We start from the raw sequence: 20,587 nt of genomic DNA, 5'->3' as shown, positions 1-20,587 counted from the left end.
GTTATCATGATGTTCTATTTCGATTTAAAGCTTTCGTGACTGCAGGGATTCATCTTCTTGGTTCTTTCAGTAAAGTCACGTAGAAGGGAAATAAAAAAATAATAAAAATAAAACATAAAAAATATAATAAAAATAAAACATAAAAAAATATTTGTTATTATTTCCCTTCTACGTGACTTTTACAAAAGAACCAAGAAGATGATCTATTTTAACAAAGCATCACGATACCATTCATAAGATCCTCATGAACAGACAACTGTACTCCAATTTCACCGTTCCTGCTACAATAGGGTAATGACAAATGGGACGATTACTGATAGCGAAAGAACAACATGCAAATGAGATCGGGGAGTTGAATATAATGAGCTTTTCCCCATACATCTTCAGTAAAATGAGGTTGCATAAAGTAATGAAACTGGTGAATGCTTGTCACAACTAATGCTTCACATTTAATAGTATCCCTGTGGGGGCTTACAGGTCAACCGATTTTAGGACACATACTATCTGTGCTCATGAGAAATATATCAATAACCTAAGTGCAGTTCACACAATTTTTTTTCACACAGCGTGATAGATGGTCACACGTTTATGTAAACATATTAACCCACAAAATGATCACCTCGAGCATAACATTTTAAACGCAAAAGAATATGAAACGGCAAATATCTGTGTTAAAAGGAATCGAATAAACCGCACGCGGCTAGTACAGTGTGACGGATTGTTGCACGCTTGCGTGATTAACTAATCAACAAAATGATCATTTTCACCTTGAGGGTAAAATTGAAACAATTAAATATCAAAACCAACTGATGTTAAACATAATTAAAACCCATATATTTACACGGCTTCATATACTGTATACATCTTAATCCTGCGATGCAGAAATTTATTCGAGAATGTCTACTGCTTGGAAAAATAATTTTAGATAGAGTATAGGGAAATTGGTCTATCAATATTTAATATATTTTTTATGATAAAATCAGTTCCTGCAACAACACATTTGCAAGCTGCTCGGAGCTGTGGCATATGGACAAAAGGGTTATATGAATATACATATTTTAGTTGCCTCCTTTCACATGGTAGCTGAATGTGATTGCACTCATAAACTAAAATAAGCACTTTGCATATACAAAACACGATATCCCATTGCACTGGAGGTTATTATAGAAAACAAAATCACATTCGACCTACCCTGCGATCCCTGAAGCCAACCTTCTGTTTTTTCTTCTTGCAATCTTCTTTTTGCTCTCCATCGCTTGATTCGCTCTCTTGGTCCGAAGTCTCCATCGCTTCATTTTTCTCAGTTTTTTCCTTCACAGAACCCTCGGCCTCAACACGCACACTGAGCCATGCACAGCAAGAGAGCAACAACCACAATGCTGTATGAATGACCCATCAGTCAAGTTAATAGGTTAAGACGTGGTTTCTCAAATGCCATGTTTTGTATCCCATCATGCTTCAAGATTTCAGTGGAATGTGTAACCACTTAAAGTCTATTTTGAATGGAGAACATTGGTGAAAATGGACAGGTTGACTGCAGCGGGGGGGGGGATGCAAGAATGAAATTTGACGATTCCCTGGCCTACTTTATGTCCCCAGGACTAAGGGGGAGGGGGTATCGTCACACTCTCCAGAATTGTTTTCAATGTTGCAGTGTGATTTGATAAATGACAAGTAAAAACAGCATGGCTCCGTGTACTGTATTGCCTTTTTCGGTGCACCCTGCTTAGTTTTTTTTGGCACTATGCCCTTTGTTTTCATCTCCACGTGTGAATAATGGGAGGAACTCCCAACCGTACCAAGCGCCCTTTTGTGTGCCATCTATCCTACATTTGTTTTTTCCCTGCAGGAAACACAATTTTATATAAACTAGAGGATACAGCTGGTGGCAACCCATTCGACCTCTCCTGTAATGCAACAAAAAATTACAACATGGAACATTTAAAAATGTTGCACGACAGAACTGTTATTTACAAATATTTGGTGAAGAATCTGTGTCATACTTATTTTCGGTAGGTATTAATTAAAATCAATACCAACAAGGTTAAGATGATTATGTGAGTGTTTAAAATTCTGCTTCACAACACGATTTTATTACATTATCTGCAGGAGATACTAAAGGACACAAAACCATTGATGTACAAAAGTTATACTGGTAGGAACCCACTGGTTCCACCAGCCCACAGGGGATTATTGTGTCCGTCCGTCGTGCAGGGAGGGGCTGGGTGGGGAGGGTGGGGAGGGGCTGGGTGGGGAGGGGCTGGGTGGGGAGGGTGGGGCTGGATGCGGAGGGGCTGGTCACCCCGTGGTGCCCTTATCAAACTCCACGTTTAACCTACTCACGCCGGCTTGTGCCCGCCCTCACAGTCGGGCATATTTGCGGAATACACCACGCCGCCGTTGACCCTGGCCATTGACCGAGCAACCCAACGTTCCTACCAGCTCCCTCCGCAGGAATGACTTTGTAACTGCCACTAGCGGCTGCAGAGGTCATGCAATCTATTACACTCAACATATTAAAATATAATTTCGGATTCTTACACATGGGATTGATGCATGTAACATGAGCTTACGAATCGATAGGTACATCTTTATAGCTCTAATATGCAGTAGAAGCTGGACATAAGCACAGTTCTGGTAAAGTCACGTAGGTACAAAATAAATTAAATCGCGATGTTTCGGGCGCAACACAAGTGCCCGTCATCAGATGGAAACAACCACGGCAATAAACAATTGTTGAAGTGCGCAAAAGGAGGCTGCTTGTGACACGAGGCTATATATACGTAAGAGGGGGGGGAGGGAGGAGCCAGAGAGGAGAGATAGAGAGGGTGGAAGTGTGGGGTAAGGGGAGTGGCGAAGTGCAAGCTGCAACCCGAGCACGACAAAATGTCGGGTCTGGGAAGTGAGCGGGGCTGGAGGGTAGGAGGCTGAAGAAACTGCAGATGTGGATACGAAGGCAAACTCTAAAGCTGTTAAGGTTTTACCTGGTTAATAACATCCTTCCAATGATTTCTCAATTTGTATCCATCATTAGCAGGAAGTGTTACTACCTAGGCCACATTGCCCGAAACGACCACAAATACCAGCTATTAAAGCAAATCCTGGAAGGAAAAATCGAAGGGAAAAAACGACCAGGACGGCCAAAAACGACATGGCTCAGTAACATCAAAACATGGCTACAATTAACAACAGCACAAACTCTACACGCCGTGCTAGACCGGGACCAATATCATCGTGAAGTCGCACACGCCATTAGGCAGCACTAAAGAAGAAGAAGTATCCATCTTCTCGGTTGAAGTTATGTCTATGTTTATATATCTGGATGGCTTCATGAACAAACCTTTGATAGTAGCCCGAAGGTGTGCAGAGCACCTTGGTCTCGGAAAAAACAATATAATGAGAGCCCACAGCGTTATAACAATGGTCAGCCACAGCGGAGGTATTATTCCTGCCGTGTTTCAGATCTCACTTGTGCTCGCGAACACGAGCACAAGGCAGACCATTGTTATAACGCTGTGGGCGCTCATAATATAGTTTTTTTCCTGAGACCAAGGTGCTCTGCAAACCTTCGGGTTACTATCAAAGGTTTGTTCATGAAGCCATCCCGATATATAAACATAACTTCAACCGAGAAGATGGATACAAATTGAGCAATCATTGGAAGGATGTTATTAACCAGGTAAAACCTTAACTTGCACTTCGCCACTCCCCCTACCCCACACCCCCACCCTCTCTATCTCTCCTCCCTGGCTCCTCCCCCCCCCCTCTTACGTATATATAGCCTCGTGTCACAAGCAGCCTCCTTTTGCCCACTTCAGCAATTGTTTATTGCTGTGGTTGTTTCCACCTGATGACGGGCACTTGTGTTTGCGCCCGACACGTCGTGATTTAATTTATTTTGTACCTACGTGACTTTACCGAAAGAACCAAAGAGTATGGATTCCTGCAGTCACGAAAACTTCAAATCTAGATGTAACACATGCTTACATTACACTGGTGGCAGGAAAGCCAAGGGAAACTTCTGATAGAGCACACTTCACAGTTAAAGCGTACCCTGCCTTGTTCCCAAGGGGTGTCGTTATATCCAGCATCCGCTGTATCGCCCAAATATATGGGGTCTCAAACAACAACAATTCACGGAATGTTCTGAAAATCTAACAGTTAAAAGTTTTTTTTTCTTAAGGTCAAGAGGAGCTTCATTTGTATACTCCATCCTTATGCGCTGCAATTAAAATACGCCAAGGTGATGACAACACACTCGGCAAGAATGGAAATGCTGTGGTGGGTGGGGCTCAGCTGAGCCATCGAGATGTATAAATTGACAAGCCTGGTGCCCGCCCGACCGCCTGCCCTATTACTCCTTGAATATGAATTAAACGTGAACGCTCTGTCTCTATTAAACATTAAGTTACAACTATGAAAGTTGAGAGGACACGAGTATGAACAAGTTGAAAATGAGGCTTAATGAGACCTAGTTGAAATAAAGTTTGACTTAATGCCTTATTCACGAAGCAGTCTTTTCATCGTGAACAGCACTGACAGTGTTCTATCTGCTGCTGGATGAAGGCCTCCTCACACCATCTACATCCGTCAGGTGCTGGAATGCCACAATCCATCTGACTCATCACTCCACCTCTGCGTCCAACACTGTAGCCTTCTTCATCATGTTCTCCTAACATGCTTAATTTTGTCTCCATTTATATTCATGCCTTTGTTTCCCAAAAACAATCGAGGTAAAACAGCTTGTGTTATTTTGAATAACTTTTACTAAAGCACGTTTCCTTGTTTGACTCCCTTTCTCACAAGCATTCTACTAATTTCTTCATGTCATCTGCATACAGCCATTCCATTTTTCATAAATTGCTGCATTATATCAAAACACATTTGATTTCTTACTTGGTTTGTGAGAGCTTGGTTGACCGCATTAGTTTTCACTCATTGTAATGCATTTCCATAGCCTATAAAGCTCAAATGGTAAAGAAACCCCTCCTACAAATATTTAAGATAGTCTTTTTAAATGCAGGACACCTTCATGCATCATTCCATAAATGCAGTTTAATCTAATTTAACATTTAGGAAAGAAGTCCAATAGTTTTGCTCCAACGTGTCCTGTTTCTTTGGTAATGTTCACAGTTGTATTATCTGGTCCAGGAGCTTTCCTTATTTTAATGCTCTAAAGGGTAGTTTACTTCGAATGTGATATCTAGAACTTCAATATCCAGTTTGATTCCTGGTTTTTTTTTCTATCTCAATGTGCAAAAATTTACTCCACTAATTTTAAAATTCTATGCTGATCATGTGATATCTAAATGTATCCCTAAGTGCTATTATTATTATATTTCAAATCAACCTTCTGTTACTGCTTTCATGTTCCAACGGTTTGCTATGATATCTTTAATAATTTCTGTGTTACATTCTCCAATTTCTCTTCTCATTCTTTCCAAAATCATATTACAAAGTTCTGTATATTCCTTCTTTTGTTAAGCATATCTAGCTTGCATATTTTTTTCCTCAGAATGTATTGTGGCTTCAGATAATAATTTTGTTTTGCGTTTAACACTTCCTCTCACTTTCAATGCATTATCCATTGCTGTGCTAATTCTATAATTAAAGTATTGACGTTAATTTAAATGATTTTGACTCTCGGTATTTGAATGTACTGCTTAGTTAATCTGAAATTGTGTTTTTAAAATTTGAATTCTCTCGTTTTTGACTGTACAGCAATTAGCTTTGTCCCCTCATTGGTTATGTTGAAATGCCACCTTGCATCACACCAGCCTGTGATCCCTTTGTGGATGCGATATAAATCCAAGTTGTGTTGTATCAGGTCGAGTTGACTTGTTACACTGGTCTACAATTTTTTTGACGTCTGCCGCAGAGATGAAATGTGCCGTTTATTATGGATTTTGATGTGCTGAATTCAAATATACTGTTCCCAAGATATTTAAGTTTTTACATCTTACGTCTATTCATCATGTCGAGTTTCTCATAAATTGTAAACCTAGGTTTTTTCATGTGTTTATGGTTGCTTTACATGATAACATGTCACCTGTCCTGTTCATGCAACACTTTAAAGATCAGCAAAAGGGTTATATAAAACGTATTATGAAAAAAAACTATAATGTATAGGAGTACATAGTTTAGTCCTTATTCAGTGTCTACTCGGTGCTTCTTGGCTTGTCTCTTGTGTTAATTAAATAGAGCATCTCTTGTCACTGTCCAGCAATAGTCTGCAAGTATTTATGGGCTCCATTTGCCCTGATAGCGTTTCTCCATTGTTGCAATGTCCTGGTGGCATCACTCGCCATGCTCGTCGCTCACTGCTCCGCAGTTCGGTGGGAAAAAATCTAGATGAGTGGAATTTTTTTTATTTAGTGACATCTTGCCACAAAGGCTTTTGTATGCCTTGAGGTTTTCCACCAATTCCCTGTAGTTGTCCGCCTTGTTGTTTCCGAGAAAATGTGTTGCCACTTACTGGAAGGCTTTCATGCCATCTTTTCCTTGCCACGCAGTGCACTGTCATATGCATCATCTCAAAGAAGTTCACGAATCTGAGGAGCAACAAAGACACCTTCCTCTATCTTAGCTTCACTTAACCTTGCAAATTTTCCAAGGAGGTACTTGAAAGCTGCTTGTGTTTTGTCCATGGCTTTGACAAAGTTCTTCATCAGACCCAGCTTGATGTGTAAACAGTGGTAACATTTTCCTTGATTCAGCAAGTGGTGGATGCGGAACACTTTTCCTCCCAGGCTCCAATGACTGTCGGAGTGGCCAAACTGTCTTGATGTAGTGGGAATCTCTTGCACGACTACCCTATTCGCAGAGAAAACACCGGTACTTTGTGTACCCAGTCTGCAGACCAAGCAAGAGAGCAACAACCTTCAAATCGCCATTAAAGCTGCCACTGATGTTGGTCATAGTTCATGCACCTCAAAAGTTGTTTCATGTTGTCATAGGTTTCCTTAATATGGACTGCTTGACCAAATGGAATTGATGGCAAAACATTGCCATTATGCAGCAAAACAGCTTAAAGACTCATCTTCGATGAATCAATGAACAGTCTCCACTCATTTGGATCATAAACGATGTTGAGGGCTGCCATCACACCAATGTTGTTGCAGGCTACAACATCATCTTCCATGAAGAAGAATGGGACAAGATCCTTTTGACGGTCACGGAACATGGAAACCCGAACATCACCTGCTAGGAGATTCCACTGCTGCAGCCTGGAGCCCAACAGCTCTGCCTTACTCTTGGGTAGTTCCAAATCCCTGACAAGGTATTTCAGTTCACCTTGTGTTATGAGGTGTGGTTCAGAGGATGGGAGAAAATCTGGGTCATGTGACCTTGATGATTCAGGACCAGAAGTTTCATCATCTTCCTCAAGTGAGCCTGGTGCATCAGGAACCGTCAGTCCTTCTCCGTGGGGTACTGGGCGTATAGCTGATGGAATGTTTGGATAATGCACTTTTCCTTCTTTGACACACCTTTCCCAACTGCAGGCACCATGCAGAAGTAGCAATTGCAAATATGATCTGTTGGCTCTCTCCAAATCATTGCACTGCAAAAGGCATACATTTCCTTTTCCTGCTCAACCACTGGCGAAGATTTGTTGCATAAGTGTTGCAGCATGTGTGGGGACCACATTTTGTCCTGATCTCCAATCTTGCAGCCAAAATAAAGGTGATAGGCTTTCTTAACCAGTGGTTATACTGCACTTTTGTGATGCAAAAGTCACTTCACCGCAAACACAGCAGAAGTTATCTGCTTTGTGCACACAAAGTACAAGGCATCTCTGCTCACTTTGGCTAAACATAAATGTGCCCCTTTGCAAAATCAAACACTGACAAATAAGAGAGCACGACACTATAATTTCTAGAACTGATATAGTGCTATTTGTTCAGCAGAGGGATGCAAGCTTAGTTATGATTGCATCATCCATGACTTCTAGGAATAACATGATGCAATTCATATAATGTATAGTTCAGATTGTATCATTCATTGTTTTGCTCAAAAAGCAAGTACTCTCCAAACCCCGTCATAAATGTATTCATAGATCCAGTCAAAAATATATTTGTCATTTCTGGTTTAAATTGAGATCCCTTCCCTTTATAAATCACTTATACTCTGCCATTCCCAAGTCAAGGGTCGTAGAAACTGACCCAGAAGCATATCTTGAAAACTAGAGCCAATCAACAATTTTAAGCATAATTTTCATTCTCAGTGATGCAGAACTAGTAAAGTTGGACGACATTTATTTCAGAAGCATTTTGGCTGTAGACCAGTGTTATGGGAGGTATGGGTTTCTTAGACAAAGAAGCAATACAAACTATTGTGTTTATATCATACACGTCTTATAAAGACCAAGTTAAATTGGTTAACTGTATTTGAATCCAATCTCCAGAATGTTTTAATCACATACCTACCAATGGAATCTCTTATAGATATTAAGGATTGTTAAAAGAATAACACCCTCTTGTGTAAAAAATATTGGGTTTTAATGGACTGCAGCAGACCCCAGTATGTGTAATAATTCATAAGGATTGACTATTGGGCTCATCATGTTTCTAAAATGCCAGGTAGGACGATCCCGAGTGTCACATTACATGGCAAACCGAAGGAAAAAAAACAAAGGAGAAAAGAACAGGGTTGTGTTGGGAGTGCCAGGCAAGTGGGAATCATTCAACAGCTCTGCAAGAAAACAGTATAAGCCTCTGGCTGCACACAACCCACAATGTGCAAATGGTGCATTAAATATATTTCCAGGATACAGTAAAGTTAATTTAGTTTTGTCTAACAGTGCTCAACAACTATCTTTGACAAGAGGCAATTCCTTAGTATTTTCTGACATGACTTTAACTCCCGAGACAACACTATGAATATATATATAAATACAACAATATATATTTCATATGCATGGTTTACACACAAGCTCACTACAGGGCCATTTAATAAGCAACATGCCACTTATAAGATATGTCACGAAGTATATGACAGTGGCCCTGTTGACAGTGTGTACTCGTATTCACAATGGACTGCTTTGAAATGGCATTGTAAAACACACAAAGCGCACACACATATCCACTACATAGCAGTTATTTTCAGTCTACAGTAATTAAACATTTGCGATGAAGGAGTGCTGGTGTTGTCCAAAATGGCATATACATGATAGTTAAAATTTAACAATCCCATATTGTTATTCTAAGGTTAGCTAGTGTAATCATGGAAAGTTCAATCGATTCATTGATTAAAATAAATTATTGTGCTCACGATACGTGTATGAAATCATGCCTGTATCAAATCATTCTCAAATTCAATTCAAGGACATGTTAATTATATAAGTGCTATGCAGGATCAAACCAACAAAGCTTCCGATATCTGATGAGATCAGGCACTTTGTGGGAAATTTGGCCATTGCCTGAAATTTGGTGCAGTGTTCCAACCTTGACAACAACAAAAAAAACACGAACATAACAGCTTACTGCTTCCATATGAGGGCAGTGGACAGTGAAGCAGCTGTAGCTCCAAGCGTCGCAGCAACCAATATCCTGCGCACATGAGGCTGCCCCTCCTGCATGCTGTGCTGGCACGTGTAACCACGTATAGCACATGGCAGGACCCGCAAGGCATGGTACACACGGAGCCTCCACATCGCCATCACCTTGGGAGAGACACAAATTACACGGCAGATGTATTTTGTTAATTCAAGTGACCTCTAGTTGGCCCACCCAGATGTTGCAATGCTTTCAAAAGATACAGCGTAAAGGCGCAAACCCGTCATTATTTCCCCCTCGCCACACAAAACAGGAGGACCTCCACTCGAGCGGGCTCCTGAAGAGCCTTCATGGAGGGCATCAGGCTTACCCTTCCACACTGGCCAGACGTCTTGGAAGAGGTGGGAATACCCACACTTAACCTTCCCACACATTACTTCCCAATAGATTCAGCTATGGTGTACCCATTTATACTGCTTAGTGGACTGTGAGGAGGGGTGGGGGTTTAAGTAATGTGCCCATTGTTTCGATGGCCGTGCCAGGAGATTGAATTGAACCTGCAACTTCTGGATTGCAAGTATAGTCTTCTAACCATTACACCAAGGCTGTATCTTCTCTTTTCATATATAGAATTTAAAAAATCTACTCCATACTGACCAATTAAACACGCATATGTAGTATTTGTGCGTAGTGTAACTGTAATTTTATACAGAAGTTCACATATCGGACTATTTTACATATCCCCAAATGAGTTGTATGTGCGACATTGTGCAGTATTGTGCAAATAACTTTCGACTAATGCCCCATGGCTCCAGCTCAATAAAGAACACATTAGAAGCCAGAGCAAGTCCATAGCAACGGTTTTAAAAAATAAGTGTATTAGGTTATGCCACAGCATATGGCAAACAACAGTTGCAAATACCTCCACAACGTAAAAAAAATTGTTTAGAAATTTAGTGTTATGCATTTCCTTGTGTATGTGGTCTTGTAATTTGCAGAGCTGGACAATTCCCAGAAGGTACCCCCAATTTCATGATCTAGTGAGGTGTTGAAGTGAGCATTGACAAGGACGTAACCATAGACACAGATTCCCTGTAGAATTGAGTGTGCAGCCACTGGCTGTAAATACGTGTTGGTCATCACGATAGCTTGGCACTTGCTCTAAATGAAGTTTATCATGTTATAGTAATTATTACACTATTGCCTATGCCTCCCCATCATCCGCCTGTGTTTACAGAGAAGTTTTCCGATTCAAAATATAAATACTGTAATAGCCTTTGTCCACCCCGGAAACATTAACGGAGTATTGGGATGTTTGGCCAATTCCATTAGTGAGTGTTTGGCATAAGGGGAGAAACAAACAATGCTCAATACTGATAAATTCCAGAATATATCGCTCTCCTGTCCGCGTCTAGACACTACATGATCAAAACTACAAAGTCCAGCATTCCCAGGCAGTCTCTCAGCCAGTACAAAGTTCAACCCTGCTTACCTTCCAAAATCAGACAATATTTTGCACATTCAAGGCGACTGGTCATACACACATCTATTCATTCGGAAAAAAAGAATGTAGTAATAGACTAGCACCCCATGTCAATCAACCGCTGGATAAAAGCCACCCCAGGCACGTTGGTCAGTATGGGTCGGCAAAATTCTAGAATTACATTTTTGAAAAACCAGATGTAAAACACCAAAGGTGTCTTGATATCAGCACAAATGTCTAACATTGTATTATACTGTATTTACAAAAAAATTACCAACTGCCCTGCTGTATTTAGACACTTTTGTGAGATAGAACTTGCCATCTCACAATATACCATTACACTAAACGAATTGACAATGAATGTACACTTAACGTTTACCAGCTAAACAGAGTTCAAACCAGCACTAATCTACTAAAATTGTCTTGTGCGTGCCTGTCCTATAAGTACTCTCCTGGCAATCATGCATCATTTATTTAATAATGCAGTCCTTTATATGACCACATGATAGCCTAAGAATACATACGTAGTGACTGCCTCAGAGACACTAGGAGTAGGAGGCACTCTATTTATTAACAGCCTTCACGGTTCACAAGAGGTAACTACAACTCCCAGTCAGGACAGCTGGCAGACTGCCTGACTGACGACGCCGAGAAGGTGAAGACGTTGACGAAGACTCCAGCAGCACGACAGGATCCCACTCCAAGCAACAGCCCCGAACCTTCGCTCGGCGTCCCCTTTTATCCTCCCGGCGTGGCCTCGCTCCGCCCCAGTCACACCCCCCTTTCTAGAACCTACCAGCGGGTTCCCGGAATTCCCTCACGTGCCCCTCTGTAACCCTTCCCCTACATCCCTCTCTCTGGCTTATCACGTGACCTGATGTCAGACAGGGCTGCTGTACCTGCAGACACCCTTCTCTGCCAGCAACCAGCGCTATGCTACGTAGTGACCCATTCCATGTCACTACACATATGTATTCTTTAAAGAGGACCTTGAGATATCACCCAACATATCAGGGGAAAAAAAGAGACAAAATAGGAATTCAATTTTACAAGAGAATGGAGGCAATAAAACGTCGCATTTTCTAAAATATATAAGATTTAAACAAATGTTGCAAACACATTGAAAATAAACTTTATAAAGGTTGCGGCCGTTACGCAATGGCTTCCAAGCGCCGAGATTGACGAAGGCATATGAATCATCACTGTCGAGGTGCTTAGAAGAAAACACATCTTTAAACAAAATAAATTGAATTTCAAAACACGTGCGATTTCACGTGTCAAGATGGAGTGGGCCCCACGAGCCCAATTGAACACTGTACTGTATTTGTCAATTTTCTCACAGTAGCCTAGCTTTTAACTGTCTGATCGTCATCAGGCATAATAAACCCACTGCTGAATGAAAGCCTCCTCCAGCCGCCTTCCCCTCTCACGAGTCTGCGATGGCAACATTCCAACCAGAAACCTGCACAATGAACTGATCGAATCACTCCAAGCTTTACAAAACGTCATCATAACAATGCACATCACAGCACTGTGCATTACGTTTGCTAAGTGTTTCAGGTGATAATGGCCATATCAGAACGGTACCAATAGCGTTCAGTTCATGGGGGTTTGAATTCTGGTTTCCGGGTAGCTTGGTTTAATCCAGCAGGGAATGTTAGTTATAAGAGTCCATATAAACACGTTATACTGGTAGGAACCTCCTGGTTACACCAGCCCACAGGGGATTATTGTGTCCGTCCGTCCGTCGTGCAGGGAGGGGGTGGGTGTGGAGGGAGGGGCTGGGTGGAGAGGGTGGGGCTGGGTGGGGAGGGGAGGGTGGAAAGAGGCTGGGTGGGGAGGGGCTGAGTGGGGAGGGGCTGAGTGGGGAGGGGCTGGTCACCCGTGGTGCCCTTATAAAACTCAACGTTTAACCTACTCACGCCGGCTTGTGCCCGCCCTCAGTCGCCCATATTTGAGGAATACACCACACCGCCGTTGACCCTGGCCATTGACCGAGCAACCCAACGTTCCTACCAGCTCCATCCGCAGGAATGTGTCATCAACATGACATTATAGTTGTAGATTCGCCAATAACAGTAGGGTACTGTATAAAATGTATCAACATCAGTCAATACAAATTACACAGCAGGCCAAATTGCCTCTAAGAGGCGCTCTTTAGAGCCCTCGAATCCGAGTCGATGGCGAAAGCCCTTCCTGCGAGCAGTGGCGCGAGCACGCAATTGCAGGGCTGCCCCTTTAACCTCCATTCACCATCATCACCACAATCCATGCAGACAGCCCGTGGGGTGGTGGTCCACTGCACATTTTGTAATTAGGTTTTTTCGGTAAAGTCACGTAGGTAAAAATAAAAACAAATAATAAAAATGATATGATTTTATTTCTATTATCATTTTTATCATTTATTTTTTTTACTTACGTAACTTTACCGAAAAAACCCAAGAGTATGAACCCTTGCAGTCACGAAAGCTTCACATCTAGAATTTTGTCATCATTAGTTTCCACTTTCCTCCGACTTGTGCCAGTCTGCCCAAGTAGCGCGCACATCTTCCTGGCACCAATCTCTTACGTCGTGCGGAGTTTACCTCCCTTACCTGTATAGTAAAGCAGTTAGCCCAAAATACGGTACCACTATTGATCCATACTAACGCTTATTATAAGTTGGTAACAAGTTTACTGCTATACATCAACACAGAGCGAAGCCAAACGCTGTACAGTACAACAGTATAACTGTACAACGTCACGATGCACCGCTGCATTTGACTTTACGCGCCTGACGAGAACTTTCCCGGCTATGAACGGGCCTTACATGACACACAATACACGCGGATACAACGAATCTATTGAGAAGTAATCCACACACCTGATGTGAAACATCGCGGTTTTACTCTCAGCCGCCAAACATCGCGACGCGACTCCCTGAGTAGGGGATGGAAACTAATGCCAGCGCCGTAGACTGCTAAAATGAAAGGACGGCAATGGTGTACCACGCGGCATCTTTGAAGTTTTTTTTATAAACAAAAGTCTATCGCTCTCTCTCTCAAATTCTTACCGTAGCCGACGTGCGGATGGGAGCTGTTCCCACTGTAATTCCGTTTGCGTGAGGTGCGCATGCGCAGTTGCGGCTACGCGACGCCACTTGAGCGCGCGTGGGTGGGGGCTGCAGGGGGGGCGGTGGAGGATGCCCCTCCCCCTCACCCGGTGGGGACTTCCGTTTATTGGGATCCCAAATTCTCAAAAAATGCCAAAAAATTCACATTTTTTTCTGTTGTGATGGAAATTGATTTTCTCTCTCGTCATTTACAGATCTCATCGATGGCAGATTCTGCAACAGACCTGCACTCTACAACATAGATGAACAAACAACATGTCTCATTCATATATCTGTCACGCTACATAAAATTAAAAAATTACACAACCCATCGGCCCAACGGCCTTCTGGGAGTGAATAATTTCAGCAGTACTGATTAGTAATGTATAAGCAAACTCTGGACCGGTTTCGACATACCGTGTCTCATCAACAGAGTGCCGTTGAACTGCCAGATGTTATAGGCAATAACCATCTCAGATATCATAGTTTGATGACAATAGGTTAGGTAGTCTATGGGCCAGGTTAATCGTTCTTGGGTCAGATAGTCTATGGAACACATAGTAATTGGACATTCTTTGGCAAGATATCCTATGGTAAAAATGGTTCTTGGGAACCACTCGCAAATCATCTATGGCAGTGGTTCCCAATCTGTAGTCCACATACTCGTGGTGGTTTTCAATGCCAAGGGAAGTGCACAGCGAACTGTTGCAGATACATTACTGTACTACAGTTTAGAGTACTGCTATTTTACTTTTGATCATGTTATTGGTCTATTATGGTCCGTATTTATTTTTTCTAGGATTGATAGTGGTAACCTTTCTTTTTACTGTCATTGTATCGGTCCAGAAAGGTTGGGAACGACTGATGTATACGACAGATAATTATTGGGCCAGAATGTCTGTGGACATGGGCCAAATTCCGTTGACCAGTTAATCTTTGGACCAGATGCAATCATAATGCATTATGACTGCAGGTATTGTGGTCTATGCAAACATGACTCCTTATAAAAAAAGGTGTCAGTTTTGTTGCCAGATACAAGGGAAAAAGAACCAATTATCATATTTTTACTTCTGGCAAATGAGGTTCCAATGGTGTAAATGCTTAAACCGAGCTCTCATACTCTGATGGTGCATTGTCTTTGAGTTGTGCGCCTTTTGGCGTCATCTGGTCCAACACCATGTGAGACTAGACTCTAAGGAAAGCTGTCTCGGGTGTGGACCAATAAACTTCAAGGACAGTGCATACATTATCAGAGTTATGTTTTTTGTTTGCATTATGACTGCAGGTATTGTGGTCTATGCAAACATGACTCCTTGTAAAAAAGGTGTCAGTTTTGTTGCCAGATAAATGGGTAAAAAAACAATTATCAAACGTAGGGTTGTCTCTGCTTGTAGAAATACAGTAATTTTCGAAAGTCCATTAGTCTATGTTTTTTATGTTTGAAGACAAACAGCAGTTTGTACTGCAATCACTAAAGTCGTATTTATATATGTATAATCCATAGTTTTCAACAATAGTATCAGTTTATTTTTTATTGATGCTAGGCATGTAAAGATGGATCAGTTTGTCAATTGAATCTCATGCTCACCATGTATTGAATTGTGCACGTGAGAGTGAAAATCTGATTGAGGCAAATGTTATTTCATGGAGAGGCGAATGTTACATTTAGGATAACGGAGTTGAAAATCAACTGTACAAGCAAGTAAAATCTAAAATCAATACGAAAATAGTAACACAAACTTATATATATAATAAAAAACAAGAAACCATCCCAAAATCGCAGCAATTCATTACTCCTTTGCGGGAATGAATTACTATGTGCTGGCTGGATACCGATCTTAGTCTATGAAATTGAACTTCTGTACGCAGAAGTGATAACCTACCACTCTTTTTCGAAAAGGATGTTACATCACTTTTATTGGTCACGTATATAAATTGCAACTGTTAAAGTTTTTGTCACAGCAGATGTTATCATCTTGTCTGAGCCCAAGCACTTATTCATCATGATTTAATTCTTATTCACTCCTCGGTTGGTACTACTGGTTGGTGCCAGTGTAGTCTATTTTTTGTTAAATCTGCATCCGTGAAACCCTAACCTTTGTGTTGCGATGCCCGTTACACGAACGTACAAGTACTACTATATTACAATAATGTGGATTACATAAAGTATGCATTTGTAAATTAAAACGATGGTACAGCACTTCCAAACGGACTATTGTGTTTAAATAACTGCTGTTTATTTGTGTATTGTACACATTTTGAAAAATCAACCAGATTGACACAAATAATACTCAACCTTAAAAAGGTCAACACCAGAACACACCTAGAGTGCTGTATTGGCACGCTCTTAAGTTTGATGAGGAATGTAAGATGCAGGGGATGGGAAGCTAAACACTGCACAATACACGTATGGTATATTTAACATTTTATTTTGAGTACAGTAGCAGTTGTTACAGTACAAAACACCCAATGCAACATTATATAAACGAAACACATTTAGATCGGTTATAACATAATCATGAATAATTAGTGTGACCTAATGTGTAACTCATTCTTATCTGCTGAGTGAGACTGGAGATTCCGTACCCTGGATACGGTGGTCCAGATGTATTGTGACCCCCAATTAATTGACCCCTAATTTTTTTAAATAAACCTCACTCTTACATTTTTTTACGTTTTACAGAATTAAATGGGGGTCTACAAGACATCTAGACCACCCTGTTCAGCAACAGCTCTGATCAGTGAGCTGAGGAAATGCTCTTGGAACGCATAATTGAGTGAATACAAAGGATCTTAATGGAATAACAACATTATTTTAAATCAGACGTGCCCTCGAGCTAAAAGCTGATTAATGTATAATTGTATTGTCATCCAGTTAATTTAAGTATCAAGATTCGTATACAGTACGTATATTTCCAATGGAAATGTGGTACTGTGCAGTAACACAGCAGTTCACAACCGGGGACATCCTGAAAATGTTAGAAACAGTCCTACTTTTTAAATCCTTTATATTAAGTTCGCTTGCTTGCTTGCGCGCTTATGACCGTGCAAATCTTTAAGTCTTTTTTTAACCGACTTCCCGTGATCCAATCGAGCTGACATTTTGCACACAGACTCGTTGTGCGTGACAATTTATTTTCGTGAATTCTTTTTTTTCCAAAATTGTACACTTTTTAGGAAAAAATAAATTATATTTAATTACCAATTGCTTAATGGTGGCAGGCAATCATCTGACCCATAGGTGGCAGCCATCTCAAGCCAGAGGACGAGAGGACTCTAGCCGCCACGCATATAAAGGATTTATACTGAAAAACTTAGTTTTTACGGGTTAATTTTTTTTACAGTCTAGCAATCATCAATGACAATTTTATGAATTTCAACTGCATGACATTTTTATTGGCTACATTTTTTCAAGTGCACGTACCAGCCCTATGGAAGTAACACAATGCATACACGGGTCATACGCTCCTGGTAAACAGATTTGGAATGCGGTCCATATTTGGAATACTGGGGTTGTTCAAAAATGTAGTTGGCCTCTGCTGGAATAATGGGCTATGGGATGTTGATTCTTTCCCTGTAGAGACTTAGATTTCGGTATATTCTATTGTAGATGAGTAAAGTGATTTATGAAATGAATTGTGCAAATTACTAATGTGTGTGATGAATTCCCTGAACAGCTGAAGTTATTAAGGTTACATTTTCGGTTCTGTGCAGGCAAGTGGTACATAAGCACCGTCGTTCATGTGCAGTGAACGGTCATTGCCTGAAAGGTTACCCTCGTAAGTGAAATAATTCAACTCGATGAGTTCCTGTCTGCTTCTGACCTGCTAAAAATGAACTTGAATCAAATTGACAGTAACCAATAACTAAGACACCCCATCGGTGCACGTATCTGCTGCTACATATATATATTTTTGTTAAAGTCAAAATAACTTCACACAGCTTCAAAGTACTTGGACACAAATGTGGTAACCGCGGGGTTCATTCTGAGTTGTTTGTTACACAAAATACGAATGGTGGACAAGGGAAATCAAATATGCCACGAGCGTTAGAACACTTTGGACCGCACCCGATAGAGAACTTGTCTAACAACAACCACACCTACCTTCATTTTTTTAGACTTGAAATTGTTTCGCAATGACGTCGGGAGGTTAGTACAGTGCTCACGAAATAGCATTGTTCTCAGCTTGGTACACGTGGAACGCTGAGGCTTTAGGAACACAGAATTACGTATGATGAGTTTAATTAATTTCAGCTTTATGTTATAACCTGATGCCACAAACGGCGTCAACACTTTTGACACCATGCTACAGTCGTGCAAGCGTGAACGTCAGACGGCAGGGTGGTCAAGATGTCTTGCGATCCACGATTAATTGACCCCATGTGTTTCCTTTGCATATTCATTCCTGTTTTAAATATGTTTTACTTGACAAATATTACGTTTGAGTGGATTACATTGGGCGGTCACAAGACATCTGGACCACACTGAACTGTAATTCAGATTCGCCTTGAACAATGCAACGTTTTTTTTGTTTATCCACAAAGGACCATACATGTACATGTGCTTGTTAGACCCAATACTTTGACGCCACTAACATAAACATGTACTGTATTGAACTATGCTGCTCCTAAATCTTGCGACACGGTATACTTTAAGCAAACAAGGCGTTTGCTTTTCTCCGGCAAACAAATACAGCAGCACATTCATGAGTTGGAGTTCATTGTGGCTACAGGAAAGCACTGTACAACAATTAAAGATGGTTGTGTTTTAAATTTAGCAACGTAGCATAAGAAGCTGTCAATGGCATGCAACCATGTTCCATATTTAGCACAAATGGCACATAACTCTAAGCGCTTTAACTTAACACGCTGAAGCAGGATGTAGAATATCCCGCCTGGAAAAGGATAAACCTCTACATTCCATCGCCTTGCATGGAATTCCTTCTTCCTAAAGCAGTTCGTCTTGAGCCAAAATCCATTGTTCACTTGAAAAAAGTTACTGTTTTCATTTTGGCTTTACATGCACTCAGTTTAATATTAATAAAACATGCTCACTGCCGAGTAGGGGTTGCAATTGTGAAAAGTCATGAAACCACAGCAATGGAAAATACATTTCAATGAACCTTACACATAAATTGTATTACAATATAGATGAATTTCAGATAAAATATGTTGTACTTAATAATCTGCTTCAATTATGCAGCAGTGTTATCAATAAAATATCACCACATTTATCAATAATATTGTACTAGGCTGATGTTCTTATAGGTCATGGCCTCGTCTATGCTCTGAATGGGAACTGCTCCGAATGTCAGCCTACTTAAGCACTGTACATATATTGGCACTATGTCAGTGTTACCAAGTGAACCATAACATCACTAAGACATTTACGAATAGGTTTTACCCGTTCTGGCAATAAGTAACATTTTAAAAACGTCTTTCAAAACACGCTTTTATGAAATGTACAAGTAATGGAAGAACTTCACGACTCCATGAAGTGGCCAGGAAGCTTGCCATAACGTAAGGGACCATGGCCAATTACAGTCAACGTCAATTGACCGTGGACAATTAGACCCAAGCCGAAACATAACATATATAAAAAAAAATGTTTAAAATATATATATTTTATTATAGAATATAGTATTGTCATCAGTATGACATAAATATACCAAGTTTGCAGTCGATACGACATTGGGAAGTGGGTTAAAATTGAGTTACAAGATTTGAGGATACAACAACGACAACAACAGACCGAGTGCGTTAAATGAAAGCGTGTAATTAAACAGGCGTTAAGATGTTAAAGCATCAAACTGAAACCTTTTGCAAGGAATCAGGTCTGCATTAACCACATATACTTGTGGTGAACATGCAAACAAAAAACATGCTCTGATAGTATATGCATTGTCTTTGAAACTGATTGGTCCACACCAGAGACAGCTTTCTTTAGAGCCTTGTCTCAAACAGTGTTAGACCAGAGGACGCCAAAAGGCGAATAGCACGAAGGCAATGCCACTATCAAACAATTGAGAGCTCGGGTGAGCAGCTACATCATGGGACCTCCATTGCCAGTATCATGTTCACCACGAGTATATGTGGTTAATGCAGGACATGATTCCTTGCAAAAGGTTTTAGTTTGGTGTTTTAACATCTTAACACAACTGTTTTATTGGCAGAAAGGGTAAAACCTATTAGTATATTTTGATACTGGCAAGGGAGCTCCCATGATGATCATTGAGACGCTTACACCTTATGCCAACCCTATCATCATCATGACAAAATCAGGGTTATGTAACTGAGGACTAGTCTGTGCCACCATTGATGATGATGATGATGAAGTCAATGTTAATGAGGCATGCGGCGAGGTTTTTTGTACAATTGACATATCCTGAAAACTTATTAAAGCGACGATTGTACGTTAAACATTATAGAAGCGAATTGTGTACGCAAGCTAGTCTTCAGTTTCCAGTAAGTAGGACTTGTTTGGGAATGTATATATATTCTTGGTTCTTTCGGTAAAGT

The 20,587-nt window shown here is 40.8% G+C and overlaps 1 protein-coding gene across 5 annotated transcripts in view; it reads right to left on the bottom strand.

Moving 5' to 3' along the window:
- Positions 1–14,165, bottom strand: part of MICU1 (mitochondrial calcium uptake 1) — a 46,739-nt gene extending 32,574 nt beyond the window's left edge. For 4 of the 5 annotated variants that reach the window (XM_078597380.1, XM_078597383.1, XM_078597382.1 and 1 more), the window contains exons 1-3: positions 14,030–14,165; positions 9,483–9,661; positions 1,192–1,342 (exon numbers count right to left, since the gene is read on the bottom strand). In XM_078597380.1, coding sequence (XP_078453506.1) covers positions 1,192–1,342; positions 9,483–9,658 — 327 coding nt within the window. In that variant the 5' untranslated portion in view covers positions 9,659–9,661; positions 14,030–14,165. Of the gene's footprint in view, positions 1–1,191; positions 1,343–9,482; positions 9,662–13,840 lie in introns of all 5 variants that reach the window. The other variant, XM_078597381.1, reaches the window with a different exon arrangement.
- Positions 14,166–20,587: the final 6,422 nt, after the last annotated feature.

This window comes from Lampetra planeri, chromosome 9, assembly GCF_965212315.1.
Source record: "Lampetra planeri chromosome 9, kcLamPlan1.2.h2, whole genome shotgun sequence".
NCBI lineage: Eukaryota > Metazoa > Chordata > Hyperoartia > Petromyzontiformes > Petromyzontidae > Lampetra > Lampetra planeri.
This window is presented reverse-complemented; position numbering and strand designations above follow the sequence as displayed.